This window comes from Archocentrus centrarchus, chromosome 19 (assembly GCF_007364275.1).
Source record: "Archocentrus centrarchus isolate MPI-CPG fArcCen1 chromosome 19, fArcCen1, whole genome shotgun sequence".
Classification (NCBI taxonomy): Eukaryota; Metazoa; Chordata; class Actinopteri; order Cichliformes; family Cichlidae; genus Archocentrus; species Archocentrus centrarchus.
This window is the reverse complement of record NC_044364.1, coordinates 11,808,162-11,828,103: the sequence shown is the minus strand read 5'-3', so window position 1 is coordinate 11,828,103 and position 19,942 is coordinate 11,808,162. Positions and strand designations below refer to the sequence as shown.

The 19,942-nt window shown below is 39.0% G+C and overlaps 1 protein-coding gene across 1 annotated transcript in view; it reads left to right on the top strand.

Annotated features, from left to right (window-relative positions):
- The window catches only part of nrg3b (neuregulin 3b), a 209,522-nt gene that overhangs the window by 162,960 nt on the left and 26,620 nt on the right, over window positions 1–19,942 (top strand). Inside the window, exons 3-6 of the mRNA XM_030755072.1 lie at window positions 902–975; window positions 7,439–7,465; window positions 11,712–11,814; window positions 13,532–13,658. Of these exons, the coding sequence (XP_030610932.1) occupies window positions 902–975; window positions 7,439–7,465; window positions 11,712–11,814; window positions 13,532–13,658 (331 nt within the window). The remainder of the gene's footprint in view (window positions 1–901; window positions 976–7,438; window positions 7,466–11,711; window positions 11,815–13,531; window positions 13,659–19,942) is intronic.

The window sequence follows — 19,942 nt, the reverse complement described above, 5'->3', positions numbered from 1 at the left end:
GAAACGGCAGAGGGATGGATCAGCCCACTGAATGTCCTCACATTGTGGCCACTATTGAAGATGGGAATAAAAGTCTCATGGAGACAAAAGCTATTGAGGATTGTGCCAAACTTGGTTCTGAGGAAGTAGCTCCACTTCCTCATAACTATGAGTTGTTTTGTGCAACTTGAAGCAAATGGCTTGTTGCACTTTTTTTTTTTTTATCATGATACTAAATGTATATTTTTATTCATCCATTCGTTTGGTCAGGTTTGGGGAATAAAGTAAAATTGAAAAGAATATATATATAGAAAAATAGATAAATAGATGTATTTGTATTGCTAAACATTCCCAGTCAGACACCAAATATCATTATTTTAGTAGCTATGTGACAGTTGCTCAGGGATCGATGGGAATCTGCAGTAGAGGAATATTTATTTGATGATGAAGGTAAATATTTGCACCGTGCCAGGACTTTGTTTATATGATTGTTCAAACTATGGCAGCTTCCCTTCCCCTGAAAATCTTGCATTGCTGCATCATGCCAAGTACTCTCCACTCCCAGTACCCAATTTTCTTCCTCTGGGACGTGGCATTCCTGCCAGTCATGTGCTATCAGTGAGGCTGCAGGCATTTCTTGGGCCTGCCCAACTATCTTCCCCTCACTCCACCCCTCTCAACAGTTTCTGTGTATCTCCCTCGACCACCTCGGTCCGTAGTGAGCTCTCCGCATTTTTTTTTCTTTTTTTTTTTTTTTAGCCATCCATTCATTCTTCTGTCTAGACTCTTCCTGTTCTCAACTTTCTTTATCTAAAAGTCCCTTCAGCTGATAGTTCATGCTGGTACTTTTTGCTCTGTTTGTCTTGCCTCTAATCTCAAACCTGGTCTCTTTTTTCTCTCTCTCTCTCTCCCTCTCTGACAGGTGTAAAGAGGGCTACCACGGACTACGCTGTGACCAGTTTGTTCCCAAGACAGATGCTATCTTATCGGACCCAAGTACGCTCTTTGTTCTACTCTTTATTCTTCAGTCCTGGTGTATTGATCTGAAAAATGAAAACAAATTCATAGCAAGTGCACTCTACATGCCCTTAAGCGGATCTCTGTGTGCTACATTCATCAGCAAGATAAATTAGCCTTAAATTAACTGCTACAGTACAGGAATGTGTGTAAGTCTATTGTTCTAGCACAGTAAGTACAGTTTAGTGTGGGACCTCATCAAAAAGCTAAAATTTCCAACATGACTCAAGTATGCAAGGACAGAGGACCACCACACGCTCCTTAAAGTGACAGAGGTGGTCACAGAAAAATGTTTAGCTTAGTGATACTTGCGCTTTCAAAATAAAAAAGCAAGAAAATTTCAGTAATGGATTCATTCAATAAAGGAAAAAAGATGTTTTCATTTGCTTTAATATCTACTACTATATCTGATCGCACATTGGATATTGTGTCAAAGTGGAGGTTTTCATTTAAATATTAATCCAAGCAGTTATTACTGCAATCAGAAATATTATTTAGTTACCAGGTAAAATGTGTGTCGGGATAGATTTATTTATTGGCCTAAATGAATGCCCCTATATAGATTTCTCCCATTTAGAATGCAGTGCGTAAAATCACCTGTATGCTTTCTAATCATGCTTTGATTTAGCCTAAAGGAAGGGAAGTGTTCACTTTTCCATTGTTCATGAAAAACTGTTCCCCTAAAGCGTTGACAGCTGTGTAGTGTAGTTAAAAAAAAATAAAGCAAAAAGTCGCAGGTACAAAGAAGAAAAACTAGAGGCCCAGAGCCTTTCCCATGAGAGCGCAGCTTTACAAATTCACACTGTTTTATGGAGTGACTTGTCTCCTCTGCACCAAGAGTCAAAGAGAAAACTTAACTCCTATTGCCGTCTGTTTGATTCCATCAGGCCCGCTGAGAGTCCATTAATGGAGTCACAAGCCAGTGTCACAATGCTTGTTTTATGCTCTCGCATGGCACACAGTTTTCACAGTGGGATTTGTTTTATGTTCTATAGGCAGACATTAATTTTCCCGTGTTTCCAGCTCAAGAGATTTTTATGACGCTATTTAAAATAAGCTGAATCCTACTTCGCTTTGTACAAAAATGGACCCTCAAACAAACAAGTGAATTACAACACAGTTATGGTACTTGTAGATTTATTAAAATATATAAGACAATATGCCTCAGAAGGCAAAATGTGAAATAAAAAGTTTTTACACTATACCATTCAGAAGACAAAAACTTGTGTTTCAGGGGCAAGTATCTTGTACAGTGGCTATAGCTAAACCTATAAATCAGTTTCATTAGTATGAGGGAAGCACAGCACATCATTGCCCCAGTCTGATACTATAGAATTAAGCTGACACAAATTATCAGTCATCAGCAAAATATTAATTATGAATTTGTCATAATTAATGGAAATATTTATTATTTGTGTTAAACTAATAAGTAAAGTTATTAACAGGCAGCAAAAAGTTCAAAATTAAATTATATCCAATTTGACTTTCCTCTGATATGAGCCCCAAATATTGAATTCATTACATTCATGGTAAGTTGTTAATGGTTGACTTTGTCCAACCTGATCCTATGAATTATGTTACTGTACAAACAGACAATGGCACAGAGCAGGGCACCTATTATTCTGCCTCCATCCTCCTCCATGTTCACCTGTTTGTTTACATTGTTGACTAAGTAGTCTAGCATTACATGCTAGACTGTAATTTAAAAATTTTGATGAGCAGTTTAAGAGAAAATTGTCATAAAGCTTATGTAACCTTGAACCACCCCTTAGTTATGCTGCAATAAGCCTAGACTGCTGGGGGCTTCCCGTGATGCACTGAACATTTCTTCTTCACTCACCTCTTCTCACTCTGTGTTTATACATGACTCTGCATTTAATCATTAGTTATTATTAATCTCCACAGGGTGTTTTTTGTCCCATCTCCATCCCCTCACCCCCAACCGGTCACGACAGATGCCTGCCCCTCCCTGAGCCTGGTTCTTTCAGAAGATTCTTCCTGTTAAAAGGAAGCTTTTCCTTCCCACTGTAGCCAAATGCTTTCTCATAGGGGTCATTTGTTGGGGTTTTCTGTGTAATTATTGTAAGGTCTTTACCTTACTTTATAAAGTGCCTTGAAGTGACTGTTGTTGTGATTTGGTGTTATATGAATAAATTGGAATTAAATTGAATTGAACCTTTTCTGATCCGGGAGCCAAGTTTCTATACGTATATGTATACAAGCCTCATTTAGAAAAAAAAGACTAATCATCAAAAGACTGGACCTCTGGGAAAATTACTGATCTTTCTGATGGTCAGTTTACACTTTTCATCTTGTGACCCCTTTAGCTCCTTTGGAATTTTGGTGGAAAATTCATCTTCTGCCTACATAATCTTTTTAGGTTGGAGAAATTAGAAAATGATTATTACAGTACAATATACAACCATAGAAAATGATGTACACAATTGTGTAGGCAGTGACCGAAGGATTGACATTGCGTGAGCCATTAGCAAGCTCACACAATGATTAGAAGATATAGACAATGGACGAAAAAAAAAATGTTTTTTTTCTTCTTACACCAAATGCCTTAATCCATGTTCAGAGGCTTTTTATCTAAAAATAGAAATGATCAGAGCAACAGAAGAGATTGAAATATCAGAAGGTATGGAAAATCTATGAATTCCTTAGCATTTTAATTAGAATGCTTGTCTTTTACTAGAAGAAAGAATTGCAAAAACGTACTCCAGAAGAATTCTTCCGTAGTAGATTAAGATTGTGTGCTGAGTACACCCCTGACCTTTACAGAAAAAAAACAAATCAGCTTCACCTCTCAATGCTTGTACCAGTTAACCACAGAAAACAGCTTTCAGTGACCATAACCAATAACATTGGATGATTTGAGAGGGGGGGAATGAAGCCTATTTTTGATCTCTGTTGATACATGCTCATCTGAAATTTACCCAGATTACCAGGGGTTTGGGGGATTATCCTGCTTCCAAAATCCAAATCATGTAATAACATACAAACATACATGCATATACTAACAGCAGCTAAATCTCAAGTGCAGTGTGTATATACATATATAAGCAACTTTAAAGTTTTTTTTTTTTTGCACACTTTGATCGTCTTTTTTTTTTTTTTTTTAGATCAATGTCTGAGCACCTTACAGTCACAAATCATTTATTGCCCCTTATCCTTTTTCTTGGTATCGACTGGTAAAATACTCAAAAGAGCAATCTGGACCGGCTTGCACACAGTGACACTCAGTCACTCACACATCCTTACAGAATCGCAGGCGAAAGCTGTTTAGGTTTTAATCAAATTTTAATTTCAGTTATGATTTTGGCTCCAATGATTATGAAAACAAGGTAATTGAGCTAAAGCGATTATTATGCTGCAGTCGTTATCACAGTAATGCCCCACAGCGGCCCCTCCCTGAAAGCCCAGACCTGCTCACTGTTTAATTCAGCCTCAGGCAAGATGGTGGAAAAAGGAATCTTGGGTCAACAAGATCTGTTGAGACAAAGTAATAGTCGGAATACACTTCCATCACTCAGCCCTTGCTCGCTCTCCTCGTGGCTTTTGTGCAGGTCTGACAGTTCACCTAAGAAAATTGCAACATGGACCTCTTGTTGCGATTGTCTGCACCCACACATTTCTCGCAGTGGAGAGGCTGTATGTTTTCCACTTGAATTATTTGCATTACTAAAAAAGGCCATTGTAAAAAGACAAATATACTTAATGTTCAATAAATACTAAAGGTGATAAGTAACTGTGGCAAACTGCAGTCTCACTATTTACCAAAATAATCATGATAATGATTTTTTTTCTATAATCAAGTCTGTCCTGCACATCACAGAAGCTAATGGGCTAAAAGAATTAAGTCTCCCTGTGGCACACTCCAGCTGTACTGCAGTGAACTCAGCTTTGGAAATGAGGTGAGGAGAGGATGCTGGAGTTTAACATAGCACAGGGGAAGTGGTGGGGGGTCTTTAAGAGGAGGCATGGCAGTGTAGGAAGGCAACAATTTAGTTTATAACTGCTTGAGAACCTGGCTTGAGTTTCTTTCTTAACCATGAAAAAGTTTAGAGCATCTCACTAATAGTGTTCAATTGGGCAAGTTGCACCTCTGAGGCTACAGAGGGGATATTTGGTGGAAGACTGAAGAGGAGGTGGAGAGCGATGGGCCTTTTTTTTGGTTTTACCCAGCTTCTTCACACAGAGGAAGGAGACAATCTTCTAATTTGAACTATTGATCTTCTGTAGATATTATGCCTGGAGTAAGTAGCTACACAGGACATTGAATTCAATAACAGACACAGGCGCACACACACACACACACACACACACACACACACACACACACACATTGGCTCGGTAGTTCCCTTCTCTCCCAAGTGAGGGAGGGGATTAAGGATTTGATTCACTCCTGCCATTGTCTCTCCCACCAGCCAGATTCCTGCCTCTTAATCGGGCCAAAAGCATCTGACATGATGCACAGGTATTCTCCAAGCTTGCTCAAGGCTCCCGTAAGACGCCGTGAATGATTCCCCTGGGTGCTTCGAGTTGCCAGTGCGAAGGATTGGGAGCCTGCACATATTATGATTGGTGAATGTCTCCAGACAAGGCAATGCCAGAGGAAGGGATGCGTATCAGAGTTGTAATGACATCATCTGCACAGGCTATGACAGTCAGGGCGATTTAGAGTGGAGAAGGGTTGGCTGTTGCCATGGGCAATCACAGAGAAAGGCTTGAATGTATAATACAGATCAAGCAACATCACTAAGATGCTGCATTCAGTTTTTGGCCTTGCACATTTCTTGTGCCACAGTGACAGCAAGTTGAGTAGTATGAAAAGTGGTAGCCGTATCTTCATCGTGCAGTTATATCTCAGAACTCCTCGTAGCAAAAAGCATAAAGTCCCCCAGCCAGAAGTGATTGGCTCTTAACTGTTTAATCGTTACTTTGCAAGGTTGCTATGAGACTGACTATGATTCAGAAGGAGCGTATCATAAATGTTGGCATGTAAAATAATCCTCGAGGCTGCAGAAGGAAAATGTGGACCCTGCATTCTGTTCAACAAAAACCCAATGACACCTGCCGCCTGTCTAAATACAAACATAAAGTCATTTGTTCATTGATTAATTTGGGAATTTCAGACCTGCTTTTCAGGCTGTTTTTTTTTTTACTTCTTGTCATCACTCTAATCATGAAAATCCCCTTGGCTCATCAAGACTCTGTCAAGCAATCTTAGAGTAAATAACGTGATTTGACTTTACCATTTATCTTAATATTTTCAAGTCCAAATGCCCTCTGAAGGTTTCCTTTTATGTCATTAAAGAGGTTTTCTGTTGTTTAAATGACATCGTTTACATTTCACCCCTTAATAAAGCCACATAACTCTGCACAGTTATTTTAATTCATTCACCTAAATGCTTCTCTGTTGCCTAAATGGATCAGGCTCCTGTTATGCTGGGTGTTTTTATTTTTCTTTAAATAAAAGCTTTAGCACTGACAGATTTTCCCATGGTACAATCAAAATGCCTTTTTTTTTTTTTTTTGCTGCTTTATAGACATTTTTTTAGAGGTTCCAACACATAATCTGTCAGGGCTTGGCAAGCCGTCTTCTATTTAAAACTCAGACCACCTCTGTCAGAAAAGCAATTACTAGTGAGGGTTTCATTTTAATTTAAATAAGATTACATTACAGTGACAGAAAAGAGGGCACTGCCAGGATGGAAAGAACACGAGTGCTCCTTTTTATCTGTTTCCCCAGCGCTGGGATTGTGAGAAAAGACATAACTGCATGAAGAAAGGCTGTGTGTCTTAGGAGGAGAGTGAAAGAGAGGGTGAATGTCAAAGTGTGTGCATGTGCAAAAGACCAAAAATACGTGCAAGCTTAAATGCATGTGTGGGTACACATGCATTTGTGTGAGCGTGTGTGTGTTAGAGTGACACATCTTAAAGCGACCAGATTGTGAATAGTGAAAAGCTATGCTTGGAGACAGAAGAGGACAATTACTGCAATGCCTCAGGCTCAAATCAATATAAAAGGCCTGTGCAAAGCAACATCAATGACATAAAGCCACATGATATGTCATTTCCAACTTTATTTTCATGATCCTTCCTCTAATCCTCTCAGCCCCCATATCTGTGTTGTTTTCTTGCTTCAATCAAAGCCACTGCAGGCTGTGTGAATTCAGAGTATCACGGGAAAGCATTCCAAGCATCTGAGGCTGGCTGACTGGCTCATTACCTGGTGCAAAAGAGGAAGCCATGTTCGAAAAAGCTGTCGAACCAACTCTACGGTGTATTTGCAGCATGGGTCTCACCCCTAAGGTGAATTCTGAAGGGAAAAAAAAAAAAAACCTGAGGCATATCATGTTGTAACTATTTTATGCTCTGTCTCTCTCACTTTTTCCCCACCCTCATTTCTCATGCTATCTGACCTTGAACGGAACAGCGGATGAACTTGGGATCGAGTTCATGGGTAAGACAACTTTTTACCGACTGTGCCGAGTGCTCAATCTTTTTGTGTGCCTTACATCTGTGAAATACTGCATACAAAACACACAAACCAGCACAACAAGGCCGCTCACCTTGGAAAATTAATGTGGGCTAGTCGCCATGGAAACACCGTGGTGGTGAATTAGGTGTATTCTGTCTGCATGAAGAACAGTACCGTTAGAAGAGTGATGTAATGAGTATGGAGCAAAGAAAGCAATTCATCTACTGTATAAAGCTCTATTGACTGCCTACTATATGTAGAGATGAAGCGGTATGAAAATTTCATATCAGGATAGTAGTGGCTGAAATAATCATAGTTATCAGTATAATCGCGCCACAACAAAAATTTGTGGAAATGATTTGCGGATTTGTGTGTGAATGTTTTTTTTATGTACATAACGTATATACACATGAAAGTGTGTAACTGCATTCACTATAAATGTAGTGCCTGACAGTCGGATAGTTTTTCAGACAGTGTTAACCACGTTCAATCAAGCCTCCCTCAACACTCTTAAAGGTACTGTGTGATGTCAGTAGATTGCAGGTTCCAGTCAACTGATTTCTGTTTTCTTGTCCGTGCCAATTCATGCAAATAATCCTAACTACAGTAGCTGCTGTAGGACAAACATGTTTTAGTCAGCGAAGAGAAATCAGAAACATTAAATTTAGACTGTACCCCATAACGACCACGGCTAGCCAGCATGTTTCTGCCAGTATGTTTGTGTAGAAAAACCTTTTTTGTACACACTGTAATTTAACATATAATATGAATAATATCAACACTTAGCAATTCATCAGGAATAAAAAATAAAAAATATGTGTCAATTAAATACTTTGCAGTATTTTACTTTTTTACCCCTGAGTCACCTCAAAAACTGGCCACCGTTCATATGTAGTGAGTGCAGGTTGTCAGTCAGCTGTTTACTTCAGCTGTCAATAGGCTGGGAGTCCCTGTCTACAGTACTTTGGAGGAGGCTGTAAAATTTTGTGAACGGAGTCCAATACAATACTAATTAATTGAGTTAGTGGAGCTCATATCTGTCCGATGACAGCAAAACCGAGGTGAGTTGCTGAGGATATCCTGAACTTTCCTGTTTGTAAGTGCGGCTGTTTCATACATAAACAGCAATTAAGCGTAACAGCAATGTCCACCCCGGCCACTGTGTTCAAGATGGTGGGGCAACATGGCCGCCTGCTTTCACAAACCAGCGTCCACTCCTATGTTTTTTGAGAATGCATCAATTTGTTGGAAGATGTAATTAGGCACTAATGAGTACAATATTCATTTAATTTTCATTGATATGACTTTAGGTACTTCTTCACCTTCCTACAGGTTGTTAACAAATAAAAAGAAAGAAAGAAAGGAAACAAGGGAGGGAAGAGACAATCATCCCCTCAGACAGACACACACATTTCTGCCACACCATTTTTCATTTTCTCTTTTTCCATCTTTTTTTTTTCGCTCTCTGCCTTGCTTTTGTGCATACATAAAAAATTTGAAGTTTTCCATTAACATGGCTTCATACACTGCTGTCAGATCACACACTTGCTCCAGGAAATAGAGGGAGAGGATGTATGCCCAGCACACAGCATTCCTCACTTCAGTAACTTTAATCTGGGGGACTAAATTAGTTCAGAATGCTACTGGAGGTGGGCGGATGCATTAGAGGAAATGAGTGCAGGATTGATCGATTGATAGCTGGACAGATAACAGACAGGTGCAGATAGTTTTTTTTTTTTTGTTTTTTTTGTTGCTGTTGTTGTTGTTGGGGGGGGGATCTGAGGTAAGCACTGTCCATGTTAGGTTTCTTATTCATTGTGTTCCATCATGAGTTCCTCTCTGCTTTATCAGTTAATTGTCTGATAGCTCGTTATATAAGTCTGATATGTGACAGTCTGAGACAGCCAGTCAGACTACAGCAAAGCTCCGTCTGAAGTAGAATTGAGCACTCTAAAAGTAATCTTGTCTTTTGATTTTGTTGCATTTTTTTTTTTTTTTTTTAGCCTAGCAACTGAAGCTCTTTGTGACTCAGAGTAGTTGACTCTGATGTTTTGCAGGCTGAATACCCCATTTTTTCATGGATTCTTTAGCATGGACTTCATTATGGCATGCTATTCTTGTCAAGTGTAGAGTGTATCTCTGGCATAGCGGCCATATGGGATTGTCTTGTCTTTGAGTCAAAATAACATGGCTTAGCCAATATAGCTAAGACTCTTCACTTTGGTGTTTTTTTTTTTTTTTATAACATGCTGTTGCATCTAATTTCAAGAATGCCTTGTAGGCATCTGGCATGAAAGGCCTGTAATGGTTTTATATACAGACTGCATGTCGGTTTTCCTTGCAGCCATTCAGCAGAGCTTTGTAGACAGCTGTTTTTATGTTCATATTCTGGAAAAGCCTGTTTCATCCCTCAAAAAAGGCAGAGGCCTGTCTCAGGTGGTGCTCCACATGAGCGCTGATAATGCAGGAGCAGGAAAAGATGCTTTCAATATCTTTTATATATGTAACCATGCAGAGGTCACTTCACTGATGTTAAAGGCCGGAGGATTTACTGGGGCACAGATTTTCAAGTGGCACATTACTTCTAAACAAAGAAAAAAGGCAACTTTTGCCAAGACATTCCCATCTTCTAGCTGCACAGGGAAAACAAAATCCCTTTAAAATTACATGATGGGACAAAAATATACAAGTCCAGAGTTTGTTGTTCATCTCATGGCTGATTTTATATTTCATATTGTATTTTGTAGAGTTATATTTGCTCAGTTACACAGTATATGTTTTTTTTTTCCAATTCAGTTGTGTTAAAACTGTTTTAAGAGTACAAAATATGATCCAGTGCAAAGAAAATCACCCCCTCTCCTCACACACACCCACCCACCCACATTGGTTGACAGTATTAAATAAGCAATGATGTGTCACAGCTGGCCACTCCTGCAGTATTTCTTTGGATCAGTTCTATTTTAATTCATCCTGCCTCACTTTTATGGGAGCTGAGTGGGTAGTTTGGACCTCTGATGTATATATTCACATATTGTCACTCTGGGATATGTTCAGATTTTATCTTTATCTGTTGCCAGAAGCATTCTGATATTGAAAAGGTTTCTCTCCTGTTTGAACTTGGTTACATCACACTACCCTTCAAATTGTGTTGATGCAGCACTGATGTAATGCAGAGGAAGAATGCATGGTTGCACTCAAATGTTAGCTTTGAACAAAAATGCTCTCCAACAGTACCTGCCCTCAAAAAACAAGAGTTGAGGGAAGTTGATAAACCTGGGCAGACAAGCACGGAAGAAGAAGACCTCCCAGGACAGTTCTCTGTTGACAGCCTCAAAAGCCACAGACAAGCCCTTAAAGGTCATGAACAGGTTTCGGTGATGTTCTCTGCACTTTCCCCTGCAGTTGTCAAGGTAGTAAGATCAGACATTGTGGGATTTATTGTTTTTGAGTGATTGAGTAGTGCCACAGGAGCTTGTGTATAAGGTCATGGATGATGGTGGAACAGAGGAGTGACTCTCAGCAATGTTTGTGGCTTAGTGACATAAGTTGCAGGTTATGGATTGTGCTCATTTTGGTCACAAGATTGTATCATGATGAGAGTTTTTGATAAGCCACTGCATGCATGCCCTTCAACTCCACGCCATGCGCTGCGTTAAGTAGCTCAGCACCACAATCCAGCTGCTCAGTGAGAAAGATATTTGTGGGGATCAACTGCTACTTGTCCCAGCTGCTTGTGACCTTAAGCCTCTGGTGCTGACGTGCAGGGGTCTGACAAGAAGCTCCGGGAGCATTCATTTGCTGCTAATTCCCTGTCGCCATCAGTCTCTGGATGCTGACACATATACAACCTTTGCATGCACGCACACACCAAGCGTGGTTCCTGCTGCGCAGACAGTCCATCGGTGTTCCCTGCTGGGTTTGTCTGAACGAAATGATTATCACACTTCAGTTAGCACATGTCACTGAGCCCTGCCTGTGTCTGCCATGTCCCTATCCCATGCTCAAACAGTGACATTTACTGACAGCAGCATTGGTCGCTTTATGCAAATGCAGATTGTGGGTGGATGCCTGTGTGTGGTTTCGAGTGAATGTCATTGCACCGTTTATGTGTATTTGGTATGTTAATCCATGATCCATCTCTTCCTCTCAGCTCAATCACAACCACTGTCCATATCGTTTGTGTCGCAGCAGAAATTCATTGGACTGAACTGTATTCTCTCTTCCACAGAGAGTGGTGACACCTACCAGAGGCAGGTGCTGTCCATCTTCAGCATTGCCTCGGGGATCTGTCTTCTTGGAGTGGCATGTATGGCTCTCTACCGCCACAACAAGTGAGTGATGCCAGCGAGAACCACATTAGTAGCGTATGCCCCTGGCTGTGCAAAAAGAGCACTTTACTATCATGGCATGGAGCCCAATGAAATTCTAAGTGTGAGTCAGCTAGAGGATGTTTTAGCAAGGCAACAAATCTAAATAGTGTAGGATGCATTTGGGACAGATACTCATGTAAGATTTATTTGCAAAGTGGTTTTAGTAAGCAGGTGTGTCACAAAATGCTTCACACAAAACAAAATACGCAGATATGGCGAGAGCTAGAGCAAGTTCAAGTACAGTAGACCCTAAGTGCATGTGTACATGTGTGTGACAAGATAAGAGGGTTCCCTGGCAGCTCAAAAGCAGCCCACCAAAGTCAATTATGCATGGCATCGAAGAAGAAGGAAAAGGAATGTAGAGGAAAAGTAATGGCAGAGTGTATATATTCATTCAGTGGGACCCAATGAATGCTGTGCTGACTGAATTAGGCTTACTAAACAAAAAAGGGGTTTTTATTTCTGAATAGTGTGGTGCTGTGAGTAGCGCAGCACATATTGGTCAACATGAAGGGATAGCGTTGGCTCACAGATAGAATTAATGTACTGAAAATTATCCAAAATCACAAATCGTTATAATGAGTCTCCTTCCTTCAGAAGCAGTATGACAGTGATAAATAGCTTCTCTTACTCAGTTTTTTTTTTTGGTATCCCTACTTTACAGAAAAGATTAGTAAACTTTCCAGAAAGGCTCCCATTAGGTGGTCTAATTTAATTATTATTATTTATTAGTTTGGGTTCCTGCACCATGTTTTAGTCCCTCCAACCCATTAGCTAGTTCCATTATAGTTTGTTGTCCCTATAACCCAATGCAGTGATTTGCTTTCCACCTTTTTTTTTTTTTTAACTTCTTGCCATCATCCTTTACTCAGGAAACATTTAATAGGTTTGGGCTGCAGAGAGAATTTTGTGTTCTAGAATTTAAAAAATTAACATTTAATGGTGAATTAACATTTAATCCAGAAGTCTTAAGCATCAATTAATTTTTAATCCAATCAAAATTTAATCCAAAATGAAAGAACATTATCATCTTTCTTTTTTAAATGATAGCAGAAGAATTTTACTTTTTCTTTCTTTTGTTTTGTTTGTTCACTTTTTTGTGGTGAAGTTCAGACAGAGCTGGTTCCACGGCACATTTCCTTTGATTAAATGCACGTTTTGGTTTTTTTTTTGTGCAAGACTCTTTTGGTAGCACTTTTTACCACCTTAAGTTACACTTTGGAAAAGATCTGAGTTTAATTTTGGCTAAAATGTACTTTGTCACTTTAAATAATGAAGTGTTTAAAAAAAAAAAAACATGTTACATTTCACTGTTTCAAAAACCTCCAAACTGTCAAAGATGTTTTATCACTACATAACAAAAAATGTATATTAGTTCCTTTATCCACAATGTGTGAGTTTCAGAAACACAGGCTAACAAGTCAATAAATGTAATAACTTTGCCATTAGATGTGTGTAAAGATATGACCTAATAAACCAATGATCAAACTGTGTAGTGACTAGAGTAACGAGATGACACCTCAATAGATCAAATACAGCTTTTGGAGGGTTTTTTTTCTGCTTCATAGAAATCCTTTTGTCTGCTTAATTGCAGGCTGTATTGTCATTAAACTATCTATTGTTGTGGATCATTTCTTTAGTTTTGTTGTAGTCTTACAGCGCATGCTTCCATCCGCAGGAGACACAGGGAAAAACTCCAGGCTCATTTCTCTGATAGCCGCAGCCTGAGAGACTGTACTGTCAATGCCTCTGGCCTCATGTCCAAATCTACCCCAAGACTTCAATACAGCCTTCAGCTCCAAAAGGTACGCCTTTATCTATTATATATTTATTAATTTCCAGTAATATTCTAATCATCATTATCACCATTTTCTTCTTTATATATACAGTACTTAAATACATTATGTTCTTTTGAGTTCTTGACAGGATGATTTATGATGTACAATTCATCTTAATAATCTCTGTACTGGTTCAAGCCTTTTGTTCACACTCACATCTGACATGGGCTGATAGGCAGTGGGGAATTATAGCTTAAAATAAATGCATCACACGTTACAGAGGAAAAATCTGCCTGCCATGTTCACAGTGACAGATTCCAGTGACAAACTGCAGACTAGAAATTATAATCTGTTTTGGTGTCAAGGATTCGGAATTCTAAAGAGGTCAAAACTCCAGCAACACTTATATAGTGTAAAGAACAACTGTACTGGTAGCTAAATGTGATTCTGCTCGTGAATATTTTGAAACGGTTGGTTTGATGCCAGCAGCTTCTGGATGACTGAACCATGTTTTCCAGAAACAACCACATAATAATACTTAATACAGTGATTGCATACTGCTCATAACCTGGCAGGGCTTACATTGACGCTTTCCTGTTATCACTCACCACATACACTGACATGATGACATCGGACACATGTTGTAGGAATAGAAACGGTGAAGTAAATTATACTTTAAAGTGGTGCTTAATAATAATCGGTTGTATCGACTCTAAAAGGGTAGAAAATATCAGAAATGGCAAACTCTAAATATTAGTAGTAGGACTAAGTTTCAACAACAACTTTGATCATTCTGTTTTATGGGATGATCAAAGTTGTTGATCACCACTGGCTGAAATGTAGCCCCAAACCATGACAGAGCCTCCGCCGTGTTTTACAGATGGCTATAGACCAGGGGTGTTCAAATAAAATTTAAAGAGGTCCAGTCAGACAAAATTTCATGAGGATTGTGTATGTTAATTACCTTGCGGTCGCGTGATGGTGTTTTATATGCGGTTCCGGATGGGACTTTTTTTGGTCCTCGCTCTTCGTGCTCAGTTTTTTGGCTGCAAATATATTTGTCCCTGTTTTTCCACTTTCTTCATTTCCTCACATCCATTCCGATAGTTCCAGCAGTCTCCCTCCAGGAATTTGCTGACATTTGTGAGTCCTTATATTGATGCTTTGATTATTATTCCTGATTGTTATTCTCTCACTGATAAATTCAAACACTGCAGCAAAAAGTAGCCAGAAACGCACAAGGACCGAACAGGTTAATCACAACCTTGTGGGCTGTGTGGACCCGACATGTAGTACGTCAGGTTACGATTAGGGTTTAATATTTTTCCCGAAAATGACATGAATCAAATCCCGGGAAATGACGAGCCATTTCCCGGGAATCCCGGGAAAAAGTTTATTTATTTTTTTATTTTAATTAGGCCTTCTGTAGCCTGTGTCGGCCTTAACCTATTCTGATATTGTAGAGGTAGCTTTCCAGCTATGTCCTGTTATGCCCAGTAGGGGGTAACGTTGGCTTGATTAACGCAATAAAACCTACATCTCTGCATTCGAGTGCTCGAGCTATGCGGTGTTGTATCGTTCCTCAACACTCCCTTAACAAATATAATTCGAATATTCCTCCACTGTACATGGAATTATTCCAAGATATTTTACAACTGCTGGTGCAAAACAATACGGTTCATCTCCACAGCATTGATAAAGGCTCAGCCACGCTGTCGTGGCGACATCTGTTGCACTATATCTCCACCAGTGGAACGCTGTAATAGTCATTGAAAAGTTAACTACCGTACTACACTATAATATGGCATAACACAGGGCCTTGAGTAATGCACTACGACTTGGTCATTGCCATTCTGGCAACAGCAAATTTATAACACCGTGTCTGAGGGTTAAAGTAGGTTCGCTGTGAATCGTCTATTGAAAAACTGGCCAATCCTTATAGCCTAAAAAATATACATTTTACTCAACTCCATTTTAAAAGCGAAATATGTTAAAGCAATCTATTTCATGATACTTTCTTCACACATTAGGCCCACATCCTAATTCATGATTGTTAGTAAGCGGCTGCAAACGAGGAAAAGAAACACTCGAACTTAAACAGATATTTCTTTATTGTTCAGGGCAGGCATATTTTATAGGCTATATAATGCAATATAACAATATATAATATAAAATTATATAATACAAAATACCTTAGGGTAAACACATTGCCTACGATTTCAACAAATTAAAGAGGAAAAAAGTACAACTGTGTAATACCTCTATTAAAACGCTTGAGATGAAGGCTGAAGCCTTAAACGGAGGCTGAACGTGCCTGAAATGAAGAGTAATGCTTTTCGCATTAAACGAACCCTTCTCTCAATATTTCCTTAAATTTAACATTCTGAAGCTTTCTTTTCTTTCTGAAAGTCAAATCGACGCGCGCGACTTTTTTCCCGGTTTCCCGTCTAACGTTTCCCGGGAAACGGGAAATGGTTCTGATCGCATTTCCCGGGAATCCCGGATCCCGGGATTAAACCCTAGTTACGATGAAGGATCAGTGCGGTTTCTCGGCAGACCGCTGCCATTACTTTGCGGGTCGATGCTGTGAGCACACACACGCACGCACACAGTTGCCTGATGGCGCGCCCAGCTTAAACTGTTAGAGCGGAAAAAAATGATTTCATATCAATCCACAAGGTTTTTGTAATAAAATTTACGAAAACAAAGGTCATTTTATCTATAATTTCTCATAGTTTTAGTTAGTTTTGTAAACTCACAATACTGTTTTTTGCTTTTAATTATAGATTTTATTTATTTCAGTTAATGAAAATGTTTTTTTCAGTTTCAGTTTTCGTTTTCGTTGACTATAATAACCCTGTTTGTTACAAAGTTTACCAGCCTGCAGGAACCAGCTTGGTGGTATCACGTGGTAGAGCCAAACTCGCATGCAATTGGTCAGTGGGTTGCCTTGGACGCTTCACTACTACCGTAAGGACTGTAAAAGCTGCGCCGATAAACCAGAAAGCGCTCAACAAGATTTTAATTAAGTGGTTATTTCTGTTTTCGTATTAGGTTTGGGTCCACTTGAGACATCATTTCGGTCCGGATCCGGACCGAGGTCCGCCTATTGGTGATGGCTGCTATAGACACTCACTGTTGTAAGACGTTACCACTGATTTTCTGTCCAGTTTTTGTGGATTTTGGCATACCTCAGCTATTTCCCAACTTATTTCCCTTTGTTAAGAATGGTTTGTTGACAGCAACTCTTCCACCACTTATGATCATGCTTCAGTAAACAGTGAATGGGTCAGCTGAAAGGCCTCTCAGGTCCTGTGACAGGGCCTGTGTCAGGTCTTTGGTGGAGTTTTTCCTTAAGGACATGACCTTCAGATACTGCTCATCTGCTGTAAATCATTTTTAGGCCTTCAATTAAAGAAATTAGGTGTTCTTTTTGACAGGCTGCTAGTAACAAAGTACCTAAAGATACCATTTAAAATTGCTTCTTTGCTAAGTTTTCTGTTATGTGTCAACACAAGACTGGTTCATCCCTTAAGTTAGGTGCCTTTTTAATTCTTGAATGATTCATAGGTCAATGTAGCTGAAAATGACTGAAAAAGCAGCCAATGTCCAAAGATTTTGAAATATATATATATATATATATAAAATTATTTTTGTTGTTGTTGTCTCCATTGTACTATATTATGTATTGTATTATGCTTTACAAACATCCTGATGAAAGCCACAAGCTCCAGAGCCACACGCTTCTCTTTTGACCATCCTCATTGCCTCCCTGTGGCTTTGACAGACTAGACAAATATGAAAATAATCTTCTCAATTACGGCGTATCTCAGCTGCGGTGGTTAGCACGGACGTATGCACATAAATGGCTAGTGCTGAGTCCCACCAGCTATGGATTCAAAATTCAGAAAAGTAAATCATGGAGGGAAATAGAGGATTTAACAGTGCATGAGCAAATGTGTTGCCTTTCACCACTTCCTTTGCTGGAATGCTGGTATGCTTGATCTGCTGCTGGACTTTAGTCAAAATTAAATAAAAATTTTCCTAATGTTTGTTTACTTTCACTTTCACAGGCTGCCATTTTTAAATTACTCTTATTATTATTAATATGAGAGTAGGCTTCTTTTAATTTGATTCATTTGCAAAACACAGGCGGGACTCAAAGTGCCTTGCATATTTTTATAGCCGCTCTGCTAGATATTCCTTCCTTCACTTCGCAATTGTTCCACTCTGGTGGTAATAAAAGTAAGTAAAAAACAAACAATTTTAGTTATTGCAGTTCTGCAGTCATGACCAAAAGTTTTGGCCACTTTTATTGGCAATTTTAATTTATTTGCCAATAAAAAGTTTTTGAAACTTATGAAATCCTTGTGATTGTTCTTCACTATATCATAGAAACATGTCAAAAAATATTTAAATAAAAACTGAAGCAGCAAAGTGCAAGAAAAGCAAATTTTGGGCTACTGCCCAAACTTTTGGCCACAACATAAATGCAAGAAAAACATGGGATTGTTATAATTAAAATGCAAGGTTAAAGTACTGAATAATCATAAGATCTGTGGTAAAAGATTTTAATTATTTACACCTATCAGAAACGTTGATAGACAAAGTTATAGTCATTAAAATAAGATATACTTTATTTATCTCAAAGTTAGGAAATTCTTTTGTTATAGCAGTAAATAGTTAAACGCATCAAACATAAGAAAGAGCTTAAATATGCATTATTATGTGTTACAGGTCCATACAGACGTTTTGGGTCTAAATCTGCTTAAAAATGGCTCTTTTGATAGTAAAGTTCCCCAACCCATGATCTAGTTATTCGGTTGGTCTACATTGTAAAAGTTTCTGGAATTTTAACCTATTTAAATAGATCCTCCTTAGAAGTATGTAAAATTGTGCCCGTACTCTATTTCTAAAGGATCCTGAATTCAACATCCAAGCACAACAACACAGTTATAGCCATAATAAGCACAAAATTGCATGTTACAGCAGGTGCGTGTACCTGTGTTCATAAGTTTGATTTTGCAAGTTTGAACCACATAACCCTCGACCAACTCAAAAACTGAAGGAAACTAATGTTATGTAATCAGTTAATCAAGACAGAAAAGTTTATTCAGGCGGGCAAGTATTTCTTGACTGTTTTAAAAAATAAAATAAAATCTCAGTTAAGAAAAAAAAAAAAAAAGTAAAGCATCGAAGAGAAAGTGGCTCAGAATTAATTACGAGCCACCACAGCCTGCAGCAGCAGACTCTGCAGAAGAGACGAGTGACCCAGACATTCTTAGAAAAAGCAGGGGGAAGATGTGGATGGCACTGATAAGGCTGATGTCTCCACAGAGGGGTAATTGCACTCTAATTCACTCTTGGTTTCATCAAAAGAGTCTGACTGCTTGCCATAATGCATTCCCACTTTTCTTTATTTAATTTGATGGACTTTTTTGTTTTTAAATAAGTTCAGCGTGCAGTCTTTCTTGAATTATTTGAGGAGAGTTATATGTACTAATTTTCCATCACATATCTGTGCTACAATGCACTTACTCCTATACACTGTAGATATAAGATAGATTATAGACTGGAAGTTCCCACTGCTTGGATATAAATTGCAAGAACGCAAACACAGCGTCCACAAACTGCACGTCTCACTTAAATATGTATGGGCATATTTTAATGATTAAAAACAAGATGACATAAAAATCTGTCTTCCAGGCATGCGTGTTAGTTTAATCAATAAACATTTTTGTAAACAGTTGAATTCATCATTCAGTCTAAGCCTCTTTTTTTGTGTGTGTGTGTCACATCTGTGTTTAGACTATATGGAGGCTCTTTAATAATTCAACACTGTCTGGTGTCACCCACTGAAACAAACACCCCTTAAGCTAGCCACACCCACGGAACTGCAGTTGGCACGATCTGAAAGCTTTTTGAGGGTGTCACTTGAAATCATGGCTCTGGGCAGTTGGTGGCTAAGAAGCTGTGCAACCTTTGATGTAAATGCTGAAAAGCTGTTAAGTGTCTGTGTTTTAAGTCAAATAAAAAATACTTTATTATAAGCACAATAGGCAGCACAATAGCAATCTAAACATGGGGAGTCTGAGATGGGGGTGTCGAGAATGTATTAGGGCTCTCCGTGTGAAACGGTGAAGCCCCGCATCCAACCACAAAATGCATCAAATGCTGGACACAGGAAGGAAGCCAGGAGGAAGGCAAAGACAACACAGAAACACAAGCTATAATAGAACAGTGTGAGGGAAGCTTAAGGTGGGATGTGAAAGATCACTGGCTATAAGCACCCAGGAGGGGGCATGAGCTGT